At 37.8% G+C, this 19,388-nt stretch overlaps 1 protein-coding gene across 3 annotated transcripts in view; it reads left to right on the top strand.

Moving 5' to 3' along the window:
• The window catches only part of LOC145676077 (UPF0669 protein C6orf120-like), a 123,173-nt gene that overhangs the window by 74,515 nt on the left and 29,270 nt on the right, over positions 1–19,388 (top strand). For all 3 annotated transcript variants that reach the window (XM_081746946.1, XM_081746948.1, XM_081746947.1), the window contains exon 6: positions 228–469. In XM_081746946.1, coding sequence (XP_081603072.1) covers positions 228–308 — 81 coding nt within the window. In that variant the 3' untranslated portion in view covers positions 309–469. The remainder of the gene's footprint in view (positions 1–227; positions 470–19,388) is intronic.

Genomic DNA, 19,388 nt, shown 5'->3' with positions numbered 1-19,388 from the left:
GTAATTATTGTGTATTAATACAGTACTATACTTGCATTATTGTTCACTGCATAAGCTGATGTACTTTTTCATTTCACTGTTGTGAGTTTTGTACCTACAGTTGCAATTCTTTTATACCATCCTGTGTCGAAGTTCTGGAAATTTTGGGGGAAAAGAGAGTGGGAACCCTGTAATAATAATAATAATAGCAAAACGATAGAACTAAGATATTCCTTGTTTTATTTCAGAGCAACGATGAAGAAGAATCATTTTTGTGGTCTCTACTTTGGTCTCTGACAGAGATCGTGTTAGAAATGGTGCTCTTGTGAAATAACAATTCCACTGCCGACGATATGAACTAGATTTATTGTTAGTGGTTCCTTTAAGAAAGGAATGTTGACTTATTTTTGTACTGCTTTATTGTCTTTTTGAAATACATAGTGTACATATAAAGAAGATATATGAGTGCGTGTGTTTTGTTATACGAGAGGTAAGTATTACAAACAAATTTAATTTATTCTGTTATTAACGTAATTAATAGTATTACTCCCTCACTATTATTAATGCATGTATGTACCTGAATAACTTCTTTGGTGTCACTAGTAGAAGAAAATAGTTTTGTCGTGTAAATTTTATATTTTCGTAATGCTTTCGTTCCGTACATGCAAAGAGTAAGAGAAGTCAGAATTGTTTTTTGCACAGAGTAATGACAATCATATGTGTTATATAGGACACATTAGAACTCTACCAATAAAAACTGAGGAACGAAGTTCTGGTACTGATCTGTCCCCCTTGCCGCTCTACTGCGTACGCCTATGTGTATTACACACTTAATACATCTATGCAATACAACAACAATATCCAATTCCTAAAACACGGTCACATGTTCATAAAATCCAAGTGAAGAGATTGAAAACATGAGATCTCTAGATTATGAATAATCATCGTTTGTAACGGTTGATTTCATAGTATCGCATACGACACATGATAAAACGAAAGTTGTCCCATTTTCCTCACACAATAGAAGAGCAAAATATTCAGCTGCGTATTTATCCCCAAGGCTTTACAAGATAAATCAACAGGCATTACTAAAAATAATGCGTTAAAGAAAGAGAAGTAGAATACTTACGTAATCGTGTCATTTTTCGGTTTCTGCGATATTTTTTCCCTCCAAAAACATTACCTAGGACCAACAGAAAGCGTTCTTCAATTGTCAAGTTTCTATCAAATGCCGCGGCTACTCTGGGGACAAGGAAGAGAAGGAAAACACGTGTGTCGTATGTGCCATGTTGTCGCTCTATGAGGACAAATAATGCTAATTTTGTGTGTCGTATACGACACTCGGCGTCCGAAGAGGATAAGCAAGCCATTTTCCTTTCGAGATGTTGACTGGCGTCTCCACTGCCGTTCTCCCTCCAGAATTGGCTCCCTTTTCCATCCATGCCTAAAGTTGTTTGCAACCATCCACCCATTTGTAAACTGTTTTTCGAGACACTGCATACTCTCCAGACATACTGTCACCAATCGCCTTTGTATCTTAGCAGTTGCTCCTTTCAAACAAACTGGTCTTAGAACGCTGTCCCTGTTAATTATCCATACTGCTTGCTCACATAGTGGAAGCCGTGGAAGACATGTGCAATTATTTAGAACTATTACACTTGTCGGTCCTGTGCCCACTTGCAGATCTCTCAGCAGCTATTATGGCAAGCCAAATGACGAATTGTGGATTCCTGCAATGGAGGAAGTTTACATCAATACCTAATGCTCCTCGAACAAGAAATAACTGATTTTATGGCTTCATTATTGAGATAATAAGTTGCATCCGTCAATTAGTATTCATTCGATATAAAACTTTCTGACTTAGCCAAGGAGCCAGATCTTTAAAAGATGTGTCCCTCTGTGTAGTAACTCTTCAGATATGTAATTGCGCCTTTATATATATATCCAGGAGTTGGACAAAAAAAAAAATCTGAAGCTTTCGCAAAAGTGTGAAAATCATACCTAGTATGGTGTGGGGCCTCTTTTTGCGTCCAAAACAGCTTGGATCCGACGTGGAATGGACGTATACAGATCCTAAATCGTGGTGTGTGGAATTTTGTACCATTGTTCCTCCAAAACATGCTCCAGTTCTTTATTGAATGCTGGTGGAGGGTAATGAGACCGAACACGCCTTTCTAACTCAGACCACAATGGCTCAATGATGTTTAGATTTGGTGATTGTGGGACCCAGGAGAGGTGTGATAGCTCCTGGTCATGCTCCTCGAACCATGATTTCACCGTTTTTGCAGCGTGACAGGGTGGCAAATCATCTTGGTAGATGCCATCACCATCAGGGAACAATATTTGGGCCATGGGTAAAACCTGGTCACCCAAAATGGCCTCATAGGCCTTAGCATTCATCATTCCATGCAGGACTATGATAGGACCTGCAGAAAACCACGATATCACTGCCCATACTGTAACAGAACCATCCCCATGCTTTACAGTTGCGAGCAGACAGTTTGTATCATAGGTCTGCGACGGTATTCTCCATACGTAAACACGACCTGTTGTTGGAAACAAGGTGAAGGTCGATTCATCGGACCACATTACGTGTTTCCATTGCTCATGAGTCCACGCCTTGTGGTCCTTGCACCACTGGATACGCCTCTTCGCATTTACTGCTGTGACCAGGGGTTTGGCGATAGCGGCCCTGCAATGAATTTTCATTTTATGAAGTTTCCGTCCCACAGTTTTCGATGAAACCGGGTTCTGTAGGTCGGAATTGAGTTCAGACGTAATTTTCATTGCAGTGGCCTTTGGCCTTCTTTTTAGCTGCTACAATCCGTTTTAATGCCCTCCGGTCCCTATCTGGCAGGATTGTCTTTCGACCACTGTTGTGCTTTGCAGACGTCGTTTGCCCATGAATTGTATATGCCCTCGTGACATTGGACACAGTGCCTTTCGTTACCCTCACAATGTTCGCCACTGTTGCCACTGAAGCTCCAACCAGACAGGCACCAACGATCATGCCTCTCTGGAAGTCTGTCAGGTCGCCCATTTTACCGCACCACTTTCACACCACGACACTCGCAGGTGAACTGGTTACTGGTGACGGAGGGGGAAGGTGCACATGACACATTGAAAACAAAAAACGATCGGCAACCGCAACACGTGTTTTGCAGTTTAGGACCAAACTTACGTGTCCTGTATGAAGTGTTTTTAGACTTTTTTGTCCCTCCCCTGTATATATATACGTATATATATATATATATATATATATATATATATATTGTAAAAGTTCTTCCCTTTGTAGGAGTAGGTAGAGCTAGTTTGAGCAAATCAAAGAGTCCGGAATCGACTCACACTAGCGGTTTATTATAAAAATCCTCTAATAAACAACAGTATTTACAGAAATACTACAATACAACTTTTCTCTAATGCGAGGTAGAAAAGGGTAGCCCAAAACCTTGCAGCCTTGAGGCAGAATCTACAGAGCTCCGGGGAAGCTAGGTAGAATGGCGTAGGAAACTCCAATGCTCCGAAACAAGCAGTGAGGCCTTTGGCGTGGGAAATTCGGGCTCGATTCCTGGCGGGACCTCATGTGGTTCGGATTCCACGTTAATCAGTAGGTCCCGTCTCATATAGCCTTGTTGCTGAAACTCAAATGAAATCAAAGCAAGCATTGAGAAGGAGGGGGGGGGGGGGTAAGAGTCAGAAAGCCCCGAAGCAGGCTAAGCAAGTGAGGCTGGTATCCCGACCGAGCTCCGAGCAAGCTAAACCAGGTGGGAGGGAAGACTAGACACTTTGAAGTTGGGTTCCTCCTTGAGCTCCAGTCAAGCTAGAGGAGGGGAGGGGAGACTAATCGAAGACTGGTACCTGTCCGTAGAATCCTTTTCCTTATATAGGCGCTCCGGGCGGCGGTGGCGTTGCTGCTTCCATGTTGTCATTTGACTAATTGGGGTCGTCTGCTTCTTGTAGTAATCCAACGTGAGGTGTAGTACTCCATGGTAAATACATGTGGTTGTTGTTTAAAAACGTGAGCACGTATAATTGTTTATAAACACAAGCGCATTGTACATGGCTATATAAACACAACCATTTTTGGTTTAATTTTAAAATTTCTGAAATGGTTATTTTCGTATTTTTCTCCGTCATGTTCGGAGACGCTGCATACTAGCGTTTGACATTGTGTGAAGTTTGGTTATCCTTTCGTCAAAGACTGCATGGTTATTGCTGTTTCGCGGTGAGTCATTTTTGAGATTTGAAAGTTCATGTGCATCATAAGTTCTGGGAAAAAAAAGTTGCCTTGTATCGCAAAACTGGTAGATGTTGATTTTTTAACTCTTCGGGCTGGCAAGTACGTAGAGTAGGCTTATGAATAAACTAACTAACGTAAATCACAAGAATTAAAATCATAAATGAAGATGACGAGCCTTTGGCGTGGGAGACCCGGGTTCAATTCCTGACGGGAGCTCATGTGGTACGGATTCCACGTTAATCAGTAGCCTCGCTGCAGAAAGGGACGTTAAACTCAAAATCAACACAACTCAGTATAAATGAAGACGCTTGGTTATAAAACGTGAAGAAGAAAATAAAACATTGTCAATTCTTTGCTATGTAAAGTACAGAGACTACATTTTGCAATTTTTTTTTTTTTTTTTTTTTTTTTATAGTAGGGAGAATGAGGGAGGTCGGAAGTACACGTGGAAGGTTGATGGCGCCTAGGGATAGTTTGACTGTGGCAACTATAGCCAGTTCTTTGACTGACTTTCATTTCGTGTTTATACACAGAACTGTAAAATGACACTTTGTACATCACTTGAAAAATCTATGGATTTCCCACCATCTGTACAATGTCAAATGCTACGTAATCTTCTATCGTAATGTAGTAATCTATTCTTTTCTAAAACTTACTTGCGGTTATCCTTGTAACATATAATTTATTAGAAATTAATTCATGGTTCATTAACATTACTTTGTTTCCTCTATAATTAGCTAATTTGAGTAAGTCACCAAATTTTTAAAAAAATGCAACTGGCAGTTGTTTCAGTTAATTCTTAAAACATGTACATATCACATGAGATATTCATTTTCATTTCAGCTTAAATTATTCGTGGCATAGTAGTATTTTTTCTTTCTTTTTTCTTTTTTTATTCCATATTAAACTAAAAAGCTAAGATTGTAGCAGAAATTCGATATTCGTTACGAACTTGATTGTAAATGAACTGACATAGCATATTTGAAGTAAAATACAGTGTTCTTCTGGCAACAGTGAGCAATTGATGTAGTGAAAACCCGTTGTTTTACTTCCGAGTTGCAGTCTTGTTCAAAAGAGAGTTCGTATTAGAAGTGTACGCACTTTACTAACCTACAATCACATACAAATAGTTTAAAGAAAGGCTATATTTCGACGAAAAGATGCAGAGTGGGTATGTGGGTCCAAGATGTCTTATACGTAAGGAAAACGTTGAAAGTTGAGATGTGTAAAAGGTGATTGCTAACAAAAAACTATTGGATACATATTCAAATGGACAGAAACAGTTACTTCAAACATCTGTTCAACTTTAATTTAACATATAATTTCAAAGAACACCTTTCCTCTTCGTCAGTGTAAAAGAACTTTCAGTTCATCAAATTAGCTGGCAGAAGACTTTCAAGACAATATTTGACTCGTAATTACAGAAACAAGCGTACCATAGTAATCTAAATACAAGAACTGTGCATCTCATAAATGTACATTTTATACGTGGAAAATGTTTAAGAGCACTGGATGTCGGAAATATTTCCATGATAGGATAGGTACTGGAAGAAATGCCACACTAATTAAAAATCAAATCTGCCTTTAATTTTGAAGATTTATCACCATGACAAAATTTATACGATATGTTTTAGAAGCAGGCGTCACCAATCACACTGACGAAGAGGGAGCGTTGCCTTGCAACTGCATGCGTAATTAAAACTTGAATAAATATTCGAGGTTAGAGTTTCTTCTCTTTAATATGCATGTGTAAAGAAGTTGAGCCATTAATTAAGGAGCACCTGAAAACTGTGATAAAAGTAGCTATAACACTGCATTCCGATCTGATCGTCTTGAACTCTTTGTTTGTAATCAGTTCTTGTAGACCACATCAAAGGGTGGGTTACAGCTATAGGTACTGGAACCAGGTGCTCGAACCTCTTAAGCCTCCCCAACAATGTCGTTGTGGGAAATTGGGGCATAATTCCTCCCATGTTTCAGTATGATTTTCGTGTTCTTATTTCTCTTCCGCTCTAAATTTTCAAAAAAATACTATTCAAGTGTATTTTCATTGTGGGAACATAGTATTTACTTTTATAATTATCTATTGTTGGTTCTTTAAATACGAGGATCAGTCAAAAAGTTAGTTGCCCTGCTTAAGAAAATAAAACAGGATAGAAATTTTGCAATAACTTTATTTGTATCGTAAAGTTCCATTCACAATCTACTTTTCAACATAATTACTTCTGTTATTTAAGCATTTGTTGAGGCGTGGTACAAGTTTCTGTATGTCTTCTGCAAAGAAATCCCGTCCAATGCCCGATAACCATTCTTGGGGTTCAGCTTTCACCTCGTCATCAGAGTGGTATCGTCGCTTTGAAAGTCCGTCTTTCATGTGACAAAATACATGGAAGTCACACGGTGGAAGGCCTGAGCTATAAGGAGGGTGATCCCACACTTCCCACCTAAACTTTGTCAGAAGTTCGCGCGTTTCTTATGCTGCACGTGGTCTTGCATTATCATGCAGGAGCACAATTGCATTGCATTTTCACCATACACTTCATGCAACTGCCGATAAATTTCAGTGCATTTACACCTTTTCGTCCACAAAAAAAAACTAACCACTGAACGCATTTGCAATTTGGACGCCACTTGCATCTGTCAAGACATGTTGACGACTGATTATCAGAACACCTCCACTAGCCTCGCGACCAGTCCCCATGTCAAACAGTAACTTCATTCACTTATGTTGTGGATCCAGGCAATGTTTCATTTTTATTTAACATTATGCGCATAAAGAGTGTACACCCAAACGGCTCATCCGATTTTAAAAATTCCTTCAGTTTAGATTGAAAATATAATATTTGAAGACGGTTTCCCCCTCTTACATTTTGTTATAACTCTGATAATAACAGAGTTACCCTATGTCAGGGGACTTTCGAGATACCCTGTACACGCGTGAGCCGTGTGTCTAAATCCTTCGTTGAGTAAGCTAAGTGAGATTTCAATCAGTCAACTCAGCCTCTAACAATTCCCTTATTTCAGTTTACGGGAACTGAGCTTCGTAGGGTTACGCACTGTTAGTTATCAAGCGTAGATTTATGTTCGTTACAAACTAAGGAAATAATAGGAGCAGCGTGTATAATTAACGTTACTTAACTCCAGTCTGAGGTAATGTTAATAGAATTCAATAGCACATTAGTGATAGAACGTCCTTCTAGTAGAACGATAATGCGCCTTTGCTAGTGCGCTAGACGGAAGTATGGTTATATGTTACGATTATAATATTCTATTATGTTATATGCTGTTATAATATGCTTCGAGTTTTCTAAATGTATTTATTACTTACAATATAGTAATACTACCAGTGGAAGAGTTAATAAAGAATAAGAAATATCACATTACATTTTCCAAATATAATATTACTAATGTCTTTGCAACGGATATATATTGGATTTGAGAAATGAAATGAAATATTTGAGTTTTACGTCCCACGATTATACCGGTTAGGCTAAAGGAGACGGTGATGATGAGTAATGAATGAAAATGGTGGAATGAAGAAAGTGGGGGTAAACGGGAGAACTCCGAGAAAACCCACTCACACGTTGTTTGTCCACCACAAAGTTCACTTGGCGGGGGCTGGGATCGAACCTGGGACCCCAAGTACCAGAGGTGAACGCTCTACCACTGATACTACACTTATTTATAAAGTAAATATGATAAAGTACACTCAGTCACGTGTTCGAGAACAGACTTGGCATCAAAGCTAATAACGAAGGAACAATGACATGAAATTGTGCCAATCAGGTTCTCGCTGAAGGTTATGTATGTCTGCTACATAGAAAGTCAATTACGTTCTGCTGGCAATACGAGGAACTATCCATTGTCACAATTTCTGTGCGTACACCCGTAAGACGCTTGGACGTTCTATCATTAATTTCAGGAATAAACGAATCGTCTATCATTTCAACTAAGACATTCATTTATTATTCTTTAGTGCACCTTTTTGCTTCAAATCTTCATTCAGGATTTGAATCTTCTAAATCAACGTGTGCAAATAGGTAACTTTTCTAGTTACAACTGATTCACACAAATACAAAAATACATTATTTCATTTCCTTAACAGTTTCCCCGATCTATGGAAAAATGATGAAACATCATTTCTCTCTCTTCTTCTAATCTAAACCAACAATTTATAGCGCTCAATAATATAACAATAAATTATATTTCTTGTATCAAATGATTCATTCTTTATCCTTGTATTGTTTCTGTTTCTTTCTACTTCGTTCCGTGTTTCTTCGTCCATTTCCGTTCTCGTCTCGTGAATTTAGTACTTCCGACTCGTTTTCTCTTCTGTTTCTCTTTTACTTTTGGTTCACTTGTTCTTTATCTCGTCTTCCGCGGCCTGTTCTTCACTGCTATTAAAAAGCATTAACAACAGATAGTCAGAACTGTTTTTCAAATACCTTTTCACCTCTTTGGATCAAAAGATCCAATTTATTTCAATAAAAAATTTACTAAATGCCGTTTACCTGGAGAACTACATATAGTGTAGCCAAACCCAAACTATTACTTAACTCAGTATGATATGCTTATTCCGTGGAAAATACGAAAACTCTATTTACCGTAGAGGTCGTTCAAAACTTTTGTGGCTCCTGATCCAAAAACTAGTTATCGGCGAAGATCGCAGTCTTTTGATCCATTTTTTTTTTTTTTTTTTCTATCATTCCTAAAATTCTTGGTCTTCCTTCTTTTGTGAGTGTGCAGAGGCTTTAATTTGCTGACATCCACATCCCATAACTCTTCCTAGAACATACCATAACATTTCTTAGTGACAGCCAAGGTCCAAAAGGTTCAGCGATCCAAAAGGTGTTTCATCCGTATGAAATAGTTCATACTCATCTTCCTCCGACACGAATTTAACCGAATCTAATCTTAGTATGTCAAACATATCCTGGATTGCATGCATTCCCATAACTTTCTTTGTACCTTCCACATCTGGTCGATCAACGTCACTCTCTTTATATTTGATACACTTCCGCTCTTGTTTGATGTTACATGCTTATGTAAGACAGTTGATTACCTACTGAACGGAGGAACCACCGCTTACTCGAGGCTGGACATTTACCTTTCGGGGTAAACTATTCTACATCTCTTGTATGTCCAAGTGGGTAAGTAAGTGCCTGTTCGCAACTAACACAAATAGACTGATCAACTTGGAGAAACTAAGCTTGACGATGTGTGTGATTATGATCTTTGCCTGTATTGCTTTTCCCACTAGCTGCCGGTATATATCTTGAAAAGTATAACTTTTGGTTTTAAAGAACCCAGCTAAGTTTCCGTCTGCCCTACCGCACTGGCCAGATCCACAGCTTCTTGAAATATTAGCTTTTGTACAGTTAGCAACTTCCTTACAAGCTCCAAATATAAATTAGTTCTGTGCATGTTCTAGATAAGCTGCCCATGTGACACTCTCTGAGTTTTCTTAATTTTTTAATTTTTTTTTTTTTGGGGGGGGGGGGAAGGTGGAGGCGGAGCCTTTTCGCAATCTCATACCTTCCCATACCAAAATGTGCAAGCTTCTTTATCTGTTCCATTTGTTATCATAGGACATATCTAGTGCACACAAATGGTTTAATTCTTCGTAAGGCTTTGGTCCTATCACCGACAAAAAAAGTACCTTTTCTATCTTGTAGCGAAATTGTTGGTATGCACATTTGTTGGAAAGTTGTAAGTACGACTGTATTTTATCAATTGCAGCATCGAAATGGTACGGTGAAGAGAACAAGGCCGTGTTACTTCTTCACTTCTTCTGACTATCTGCAAGCGTAAATTGACATTTCAAATGTTGTTTTACGAGGCGCAATCAGTTAAAATGTTGTTTGTTATAAATTAATTAAGCAAATGATGGAAGAACTTGCCACAGCTCAGTGTTGCAGTAATTCACCTTATTCAACTGAATATTGTATTGACTTGTGGAACGAACAATGATCTATCACTTCAACTAACACACTTATTTATTATTCCTTACTACACGAACCTCTTTGCTCCAAATCTTCATACAGAGCTGGTTTTTGTAAATCAAGAAATGTAAACAGAAAACTCTCCTACTTAAGACAACTGAATAATGCAATTAAAAAAAAAAAAAAAAGCACTTTTACAGAATGTGTTATTCCCCGATACGTACAAGATAAGATAGTTGAAATTATCTTGTCTTGAAAAGTACCCTGAAAGTGATCCCTCGTTTTGGAAAGTGGATCTGTATGTGTTGGAAGAGCTCTGTCTCATCTCGTCTCATGGTCCACTCTGAGTTCCTGAACCCCCCCCCCCCCTTCTTCTCCCGTACATGTTTTCTTCACGTCGGCGCCTGTAGTTGCAGCATTCATTCCGGAATTGGCAAATGTGACTGTCGCAAGCGCATTGAACCCCATAAAGAAATTCTTCAAAATACCACGAAGACTCTGGCTTAAGTTTATCGTCATAAATTTATCCTTGTTAGATAATGAATTTTTAGAGGAAACTAGGTGAAATGCCCGCTCTTCACACTACGTAAATGGGTTTGTGGAAATTATTTGAACTCTCTTTCTTTCCTTTGCATACGTATTTTTGTTGGAAGTGTAATGATATAAACCCATATGATATTCTATTTTAAGCATAAATTTTGAACCTCCCTTTTCCCTCATGATACGCCCTTTCATGCAAGTGACACTATTTTTGGCTAAAAATTTTTATTCCCTACACCCCTTAGATACGCCCTTGAATCAAAGAGAAGAACCTAGGTCGAGGTAGGTATTATATCTCTTACAAAGATAATGTGAAACTGCCGTTTTCCTGTAATGCGATCGCAAACAACAGATAATATTGTTCTCAGTGGGGCAAAAAAATATAGAAAATGCCCTCCTCCCCTTTTAAAATGGAAAAAAATGAAATGAAATCTTTAAGTTTTACGTCCCACGGTTATGCCGGTTAGGCTAAAGGAGACGGTGATGATGAGTAATGAATGAAATGGTGGAATGAAGAAAGTGGGAGGAAACGGGAGAACCCCGAGAAAACCCACGCACACGGTGTTTGTCCACCACAAAGTTCACTTGGCGGGGGCTGGGATCGAACCCGGGACCCCAAGCACCAGAGGTGAACGTCTACCACTGAGCCACCGCGGCCCCCCTTTTAAAATGGAATAATTCTAGGTAAATGTTGACTTGTTTTTAAATGAGGAGTTTCTACACCGAATTGACTCGTGAGATGCTAAGTTTTTCGCGTAAATTATTCTTCCCCGCTTTCACTTCAGAACTCACATTTTAATAAATAAATTTAAAAAATGATTTTAAAAATCTGTTTAAGGCAGTTAATTACTTATACTGTATCAAAAAATAATTTCAGTTTCTCGGTTGTTTTTCCGTGATGCTATCACAAAGAAGATACAATGGTGCATCAATTTCAGTGTACAATTGTAGAAATTAACCTCTTACCCCTTTGAAACTGGAATTTTGGAAATGGTGGGACACGTATCCGCTTCTTTAATGAAGAATATACTCTACCAACTTGGGAAACTCGTAAGATACTTTAAGTTTGGCTCAAATTTGGTCCCCCTCGAATCGAAGTGATTTGATAAAAACGTGGCTCGATATTGGTACAGCTATCTTACAGGATTCATTGCAAACCGTTCACCGGCACACAGCATTGCTTTCAGTGTCACGAGAAATATTTAGAATGGGAATTCCACTTACTTGTAGTGAGGAGTTTATATATCAATTCCATGTTTCCAGCCTGGTGCGCCCGTGACATACTAAATTTTTCGTATAAATTTTGACCCTTTCTATTCCCCTTAGGATACGTTCTCGAATCAAAATGACATCATAAAAGTCTAGATCAAAATAGGTACAGTGTTCCAAGATACATTTCAAATTATTCAGCATTTTAACATGATTTGGTCACAAACAACAGACAGCGTCGGTTCAGTGTTGCGAATATATGAAATAAAAGAAGAATTTTCAGGAATGCTGGGACGTGTCCTTTTTATTTTTAATGAGGCGTTCATGTACGGAGTTTCATGTTCCTACCTTGCCGAGCTTGTGAGACACTTAAGATCTCGTGTAAATTTTGACACTCTTCCACCCACTCCGTCTGCCTTTCTTATACCCATTGTAGACGAAAACCCAGCTCAAGATGTTAGAAAAGTATATTGAACATTCGAACGCTTCAGCCCTTTTTTCGTCATTTGGTCACAGAGAAGATCAGTTTCAGTCTTATTTTTATATACCAAATTATACACGTCCACAGTGGATCGTTTTTTTCTTTCTTCTTTCATAAATGTTTGTTATATCTTGCATTGCAGAATGTGCCCAGCATGCAGTGGTGGGCTGAGAACTAAGGGAAATGTATTACCACATATCATCAAACTGAACGACATAAGCGTACGATTCAGCGAATACAATTGCTGATCTTTTTATTCACTCTCTACCCATTTAAAAGTAGCAATCCTATAACTTATTCCACCTTCCGTCTTCTCCACTTCACCCAATGCGCTGTAGCAACCGAATATGGAACTCCACGCTGTAGTAACCTCGATGCTCAATGTTCTCACGGTACTTGGCGTGAGAGTGTTCTGTAATTTCGTGATGGTTGATACGAATAATAATAATTTCATTTTCTGTCCACTTTTCCATGTTTTCTCTTTCGATAAATTTGCATCATTTTTCTTTCTTTTCAATCGTATCACAAAGAGCCACATACTCTGTTTGTTATATAAAGACATGAAATATAAGAACGTACGCAGTTAACATGACGAATTAGATAGACTACTTCTTAAATCAACGGTGTGATTTGGACATATAATATAAAACGGAACTAAATAACAATCGAACAAATATATAGGATTTTATTTTTCTTTAAAGTAATAAAACGGGAAGTATGGACAGATTCGAGCGGTGCGAAAGAACACGCGATATCATTTAAGGTACTTTAATTCAGTCTGAGATTAGCGTGAAATGCTCATGAGTCCGATTTATAGAACAAGGTTGTGAGGAGTGAAGACGCCAGTTTTAATTTCTTGGAAGTTTGAGGCAAACTGAGAGCAGCGGATCCAATACAACTGATAGTAAGACTAGTTGTTACATTTAGGTGTTACATCCAGTTTAGAAAGTTTTAAGAACCTAGGAATCTGGGAGAAAGAAGGGGCCATAGTTGTTATGGAGCTCTCTAGTGTCGTCACTGTCGACCTAGTTTAGAAGTTCAGTAGTTGGTGTGTAAGGTGTCAAGACAGGTCTAATGATAGCTTGTTATGCACAAAACAGCCTCTAAGTTCGACGGAGTTGGTGACCCTATCCGTTGCTTTTGTTCCGTTTCATAAAGAGTCTTTATGAGGCAAAGCTTAACATGGAATCTGTCCGCGACGAAGGCGTGAATGTTAATTATATAGCCACGAAGAATTTCCCTCCTTATTAATTAGTTATCATAATGAAGCATTATAGAGTTCACCGTAACATAGTTAAGAAAAAGTGACTAAAATTGAGCGAATAGACCAAATGTCTCCAACCTACAAGGCCAGACACTAAACTCAGCGCTGTACAGTTTGCATCCTGACCAGCCACACACGTACTCTGGAAAATGAAATGGGATTCCTGGCCACAGATATGCTCTTTAGGCCAAAGGAGACGGATGATTAGTGACAGAATTGGTGAAATGAAAATGTGAGAGTCCAACGGGAGAACCTTAATTTTGTCCATCTTAAACTCACATTGTCTGCAATTGAACCAGGGACCTCTCGCAGTATAGGTAAGCGCTCTATCACCACCAACCATACCTTCACCTACAACACACACAATCTTGACGTCAGTGCTTAGCCTCTCAGACTTCGTAGATCGTACCATAACGTCTTTTCGACTTGAACAATCCAGTCTCTTTGTAAGCAAACACGCATGACAGTTCAATTAAATATTACATATTAAATGGAATAAAGAATCAGTTCTGCCTCACACTTTATCAGGCATTTAATGGAATTTGAAAGTCAAAAATTGAGTGAATAGATAAGACATCAAACTCGCGTCTTCGACATACCATGCCAGTGCACTAACCACTACTGTGCGCGATTTTTAACAAGCTTTGTTTATGCTTTCCTTCCACTTGCACAAATAGCTGTATTGTTTGAGGTTGCAATCCACCAACAATAAGAGAGTAAAATGGCATAAAATCTACCCCATGTTATAAGTTCGAACATTAGACATGCAATAGAATTTCTAAATATCAGTCCCATAAAAAATATTCGATTATGATAAAATTTAGTAAGCATTTTCTTTATGGCATGTGAATATGCCACAGCTTGCGGTTAAAGTGTGCCAAGAGTAAAAGGGTGAATTTTTATCTTCCCTTCAATTTAAAAATGTTTCGTTATAATTTTCTCTATAAAAGTGTTACATGTTGGTTTAGTATGTCGTACATTTTCTTTCAGGCTTCCCAGTCATCCCTTCTCTGCAGTAAACATCAGTAGAGAATAAGATTTGTCATTCCCCTCCCCTGATTTCTGTTATGGTTCCATAATAACTATTCTAAAATTTATTTAGTTTTCATACAAATTATATATAATCTTTCCCGAAATTCCCAGTTCTTGGGAGTAAAATCAATCAAAAAGTAGCTGTGAATTTAGGTCCCTAATGTAGGACGGACGCTCCCCTCCATCTGATTAGAAATTCTGATCCATTGTGTCTTTCATGAAAATATTAGATTTTCATGGAATATAGCGCAACTTTTTGAGGCCTCCTAATCATTCCTAGTTCTTGAATTTGAAAAGAATCGACAACAATGGAGTAAACCTGTCTCTTTCCTTCCTCTCCCGGTTTTTTCAAAGTTCTGTTGTAACTTTGGTAAAAAAAAAAAAAAAAAGAATCGAATATGGAGTAATTTTTTCTGAGCTTTCCAATGGTATTAATGCTTGGAGCTGAAGACGACCAATAATTATAATGGGTGGAGTGCGTTTTCCCCATTTTTTATCACACACATAAATAAATAAATAAATATGAAAGTGACTTCGTAACTCCTGAACCACCCGATCGATCTCGATCAAATTTTCAACATGGATGAGGTTCAGGCCTGGGAATGTTTTTTTATCATTTTACTTTGAAGGTGCAACTTAGGGGAGGAGAGCGGAAGATAATATAAAAATGACCGATATTACTGTCGAATCCATAGTTTTTGGAGTCGCTGACATGAACAGTGACACTTCCGATGCCGTTTAAATCCAAATTCAGGCCACAATAGTAATATTTAATTTTTACTGTCATTTTTACCAAACACGTGATATAAGGAGTTGTGCATGTAAAATTTTTATTTCAACCCAGCGAAGAGGGTAATGCGTAGTTTTTAATAAATAATGATTAGAGACCTAAGATTGTTATAGAAGATAGTGTGTGTTTTATTGCAAAGTAAAGACGTACTCAAATTAGTGAGAGACAGGATAAATCGCTTTAGCAATACACAGCATCACTAGTTAAATAAAATACGAGTAGGAACCTAGAGAAAATAAGTCACCGGAAGCCGGGTTCTATTTCCGATCCAGCCTTTCTCGTCTGCTCTTTATGTGTCATTAAATTTTTACGTATATAGGATATCGTGTAGGAAATATCAGTTCTTCCCTCCGTTTACCAAAACTGTCGAGGTTACTTTACAAAGTAGTAATTGTCCCACATGTCTTTTTTCCTTTCTTTTCTTTCGTGTTAACTTCAGCGGGATCTATGTGGCGTATTTGTTATATTCAAATTCGTAGTCGTTTAACTAATTCCCTGTTGATCGCTATTCACCTGCTGGGAACCCTAGAGTAATAGACAGAACTATAAAAGTATGCATAATTCAAAAATTTAATTATTAGATATTTTACATATACGATTCTACCAGTGTCCTGCTTTTCCTATAGAAAGTCTGGCTATCCGGTGTCTCAACTGTAATAATAACAACTCTGTATTATGGTTGATTGAAGACGATAGACAACATACATTCCCTTATGAAGTTGCAATTTTGAGAAGCTTACCTACTTTGAGATGACTTTTGAAAATATGGAAAAAGTCAGTAGTTGAAAATTGACAGAATGAAAAAGTGTCCAACAGAGCCAGAATTCGAAGCCTGCTCTCCGGATTACCATGCAGATATCCTGACTACTACACCGCGTTGTCCGGTTGCTGAAAAGCCAAACACACTTGTCGCTTAAGGGGGTGCTTATGGTTTCAAACCATACGGAGTGTATTACAGTTTCTGCTATGCTTAGGCATTGTAGTATTTATATTGATAAACAACTATGCCGAGCCATTTTATGTTACATGAATAAATGGGAGGAACTCTTAGGAGCTCAGGGCGTGTCACTGTAGAGAGAGTGGATTGGGTAGCATAGTGGTTAGCACACGAGTACAGCAAGCTAGAGACGCGGGTTCGATTTCTGGTTTATTATCGTCTTTTCTTCACTCTATGCATTTTTATTGAGTGTGCATCCATATATTGTAGGTAAAACCTTGTGAGGAAATCGGTTGATTTCTCCCTTTTTTCATAGGTCAATAGCTGTTGAATTTTCAGAAAATAATATTTGAATACAGTTTGCTTGAATACGCGACAATGTTTACTTGCTTATCTCGTAAAATGCCTATGTGTCTTCACCAGTCTGGAAAAAATCTCAGAAGATATTTCTTTCAATGGGTTAACAGAAAGTTTAAAATTTTCCATGAAATGTTCAACAATGCATTCTAATTAGGTTTTTTGTTCAAAATAGCAGTCCTAATCCTAACATCCTAATGCAGTCTGTAGGCTTGACCAGATCCAAAACCAGCCACATGTTTGGGGAGGAGGGGAGTCATTAAAAATTCTCTTGCAAATAATTAAATCGTGTTTTTGTATTAATAATAGCATTTTGCATTGAGCTCTAGAAGTGCCACGAAAAGTTTAGGAGGGCCAGGCCATCCTAGCCCCTCCTCTGGTTGCGGGGCTGAGCGTGACCTATAACGAATTGACTTGTTGCCTGTGACTTGCCCTACCAGGATTCAAAATAAAGTACGTACTTTTCGGTGTACAAAAGGTAATTCGTTGTATATCCGTCCATTTTCGATTCGGTGCTGCCATCTGACGTATCATGCTGGAACTATGGTTTTGCTGGCGGGAGCAGTATTGTGTATGACCTAGGTGCTTGAGTGTTATCAAATGACGCCGAAAATCAAATGGTATTGGCAGGGCTACGTAATTCTCTTTTTCTATGTTAAGTTTTCGCAGGTTCGCATTGTGAAACAATGTCGGGAGAATGGTTAACTTTCGGGGTGACTACTGCGAAAGCTATTGTGGCCCGTTAGACACAACAGGCTCTGCTTCTAAAACATTCACCCACTAAAACCACCAGGACAAGGGCTGCAAGCAAAATGACACACGTAGTGCTAAGGATCCGTCGATTGGGGTGCCAAGAAAATTCCCCGACTGAACGTGATATAGGTCACCGATTCCACCCCTCATCGTCAACTGTGGATAAAACAATTCGCAAGCGCCTTAGGTTGAAGTGTGTTCGGAAGGCCCGTGTACACCACCTGCTACCACATCACCTTGTAATATTTTCCATAAATAGAAGCTTTGCTTTGTATATAATTAAACACAAACAAACTATTTGCTGAGCAAAACAATATATTCACATAATAAACTACATACGTATTGCAGTTTCGCCAACTAACACTTTGGCTTCATCAGGCACTGAAAAGTTTTCAAAGGGTATGCATTCGATTATGTACTTTGCTATTAAAAGCTTTCTTGGTTTAAAAATATTTCAGATATGGAAATATAAAATTTGAGTATAATTGCATATCTTTCTGCTTTGTTAATCTGAATTTACTCTAGCTTAACTTCTAAATGAATGAATTGTTTCCTCTCGTAACAAAATATTCTGCAGTATAATTAAATGAACCTTCAAATGAAGTTCCAAAGAACTATGATGCTGAAGTGAAATTTTGGTCAGAGCCAGAACCGTAAAAATAAGATATAGCCAAAGTAGCGCGATATCTAGAAGTGCACAAAGATTGAGAAGTTTTCTTGGCAAAATCGAGAAAAGGTTTTAATTTTGCTTAGCGCTTGTGTACAAGATACAATTTGACTTCCTTTAATATGTATCTGTTTTTAGTTATTTATTAATTCAATTGTTCTAACTCGGTTAACATGCACGTAAATATGGTATAATGTAACAATTATTTTTAAATCATAGTATGTTTCGGGATTTTTTTGTGACAAGTGCTATGTATGAAAATAATATTCAGTATTATCGTACTTCTTCGATTTTTATTAACTTATTTTTCTTACTAATTTATTAAGACACATACACCTTATAAACTTGCTATTATTTATTTATTTATATTTATTTTTTGATCAATTAAAGTTTAACACAGGCATATGCAATTTGGAACAGGAAGATAGCAAGTAACACAAGACTTGATGAAGTCACGGTTTATATAAGTTTTTTCTTGCAACCTGCAATTGTAGAATCTCGTTCGTTGTATGATAACTTGCATGATCGTTCATATTTGTTACTAAGGTTGTGTCCCAACACAGAGGCTGTTTTCAAGGTGGACTTATCCATACTCTCTCTTGTATCGAAGATAGTCATGGTGAGTGATTATGATCTGGGAAGCATTTCCATTACGTTTCACAGGGAAAAAATATCTGATGGATGCTATAGGATACGTAATTAATACATTAAAATTGAAGTAAGCTTATGCCCCAAAAGAATATTTCTTTTATATATGTATATACACAATATATATATATATATATATATATATATATGTAATTTCAATCAGCTCGAAGGTTTTGTAGATACGCTATGAACACATACTAAGCACAGTTGCCTTCACCACCTACCATTATGTTACAGTAAGCACTAACCGTGTATCTCGAAAGATTATTTCTTCTTTTTGTATAATCTCGATGTCTCTAGTGTGCCGGTGCTGTGCCATCAGTTGTAGCTCAGAATAATCTCTAAAAATACTCATAGAATAATGTAACAATAGGGGATGGAACTGATGCACAACACGGTACTTAACAACGAAATTATGATTGAATTTAAATGAAATTCAAACGGTTCAATTTTGAAGATGACTAGTAAGGAAAAGGTGAGAGAGAGAAATAGGTTATGATAGAAAGATAAAGGATGAGCATTAGCCTTAAAAATCCATCGAGACTGGCG

This window comes from Thermobia domestica, chromosome 18 (genome assembly GCF_964235325.1).
Source record: "Thermobia domestica chromosome 18, izTheDome1.hap1.1, whole genome shotgun sequence".
Taxonomy (NCBI): Eukaryota; Metazoa; Arthropoda; class Insecta; order Zygentoma; family Lepismatidae; genus Thermobia; species Thermobia domestica.
Note: the sequence above shows the minus strand (reverse complement) of the source record. Positions and strands in the feature narration are given on the sequence as shown.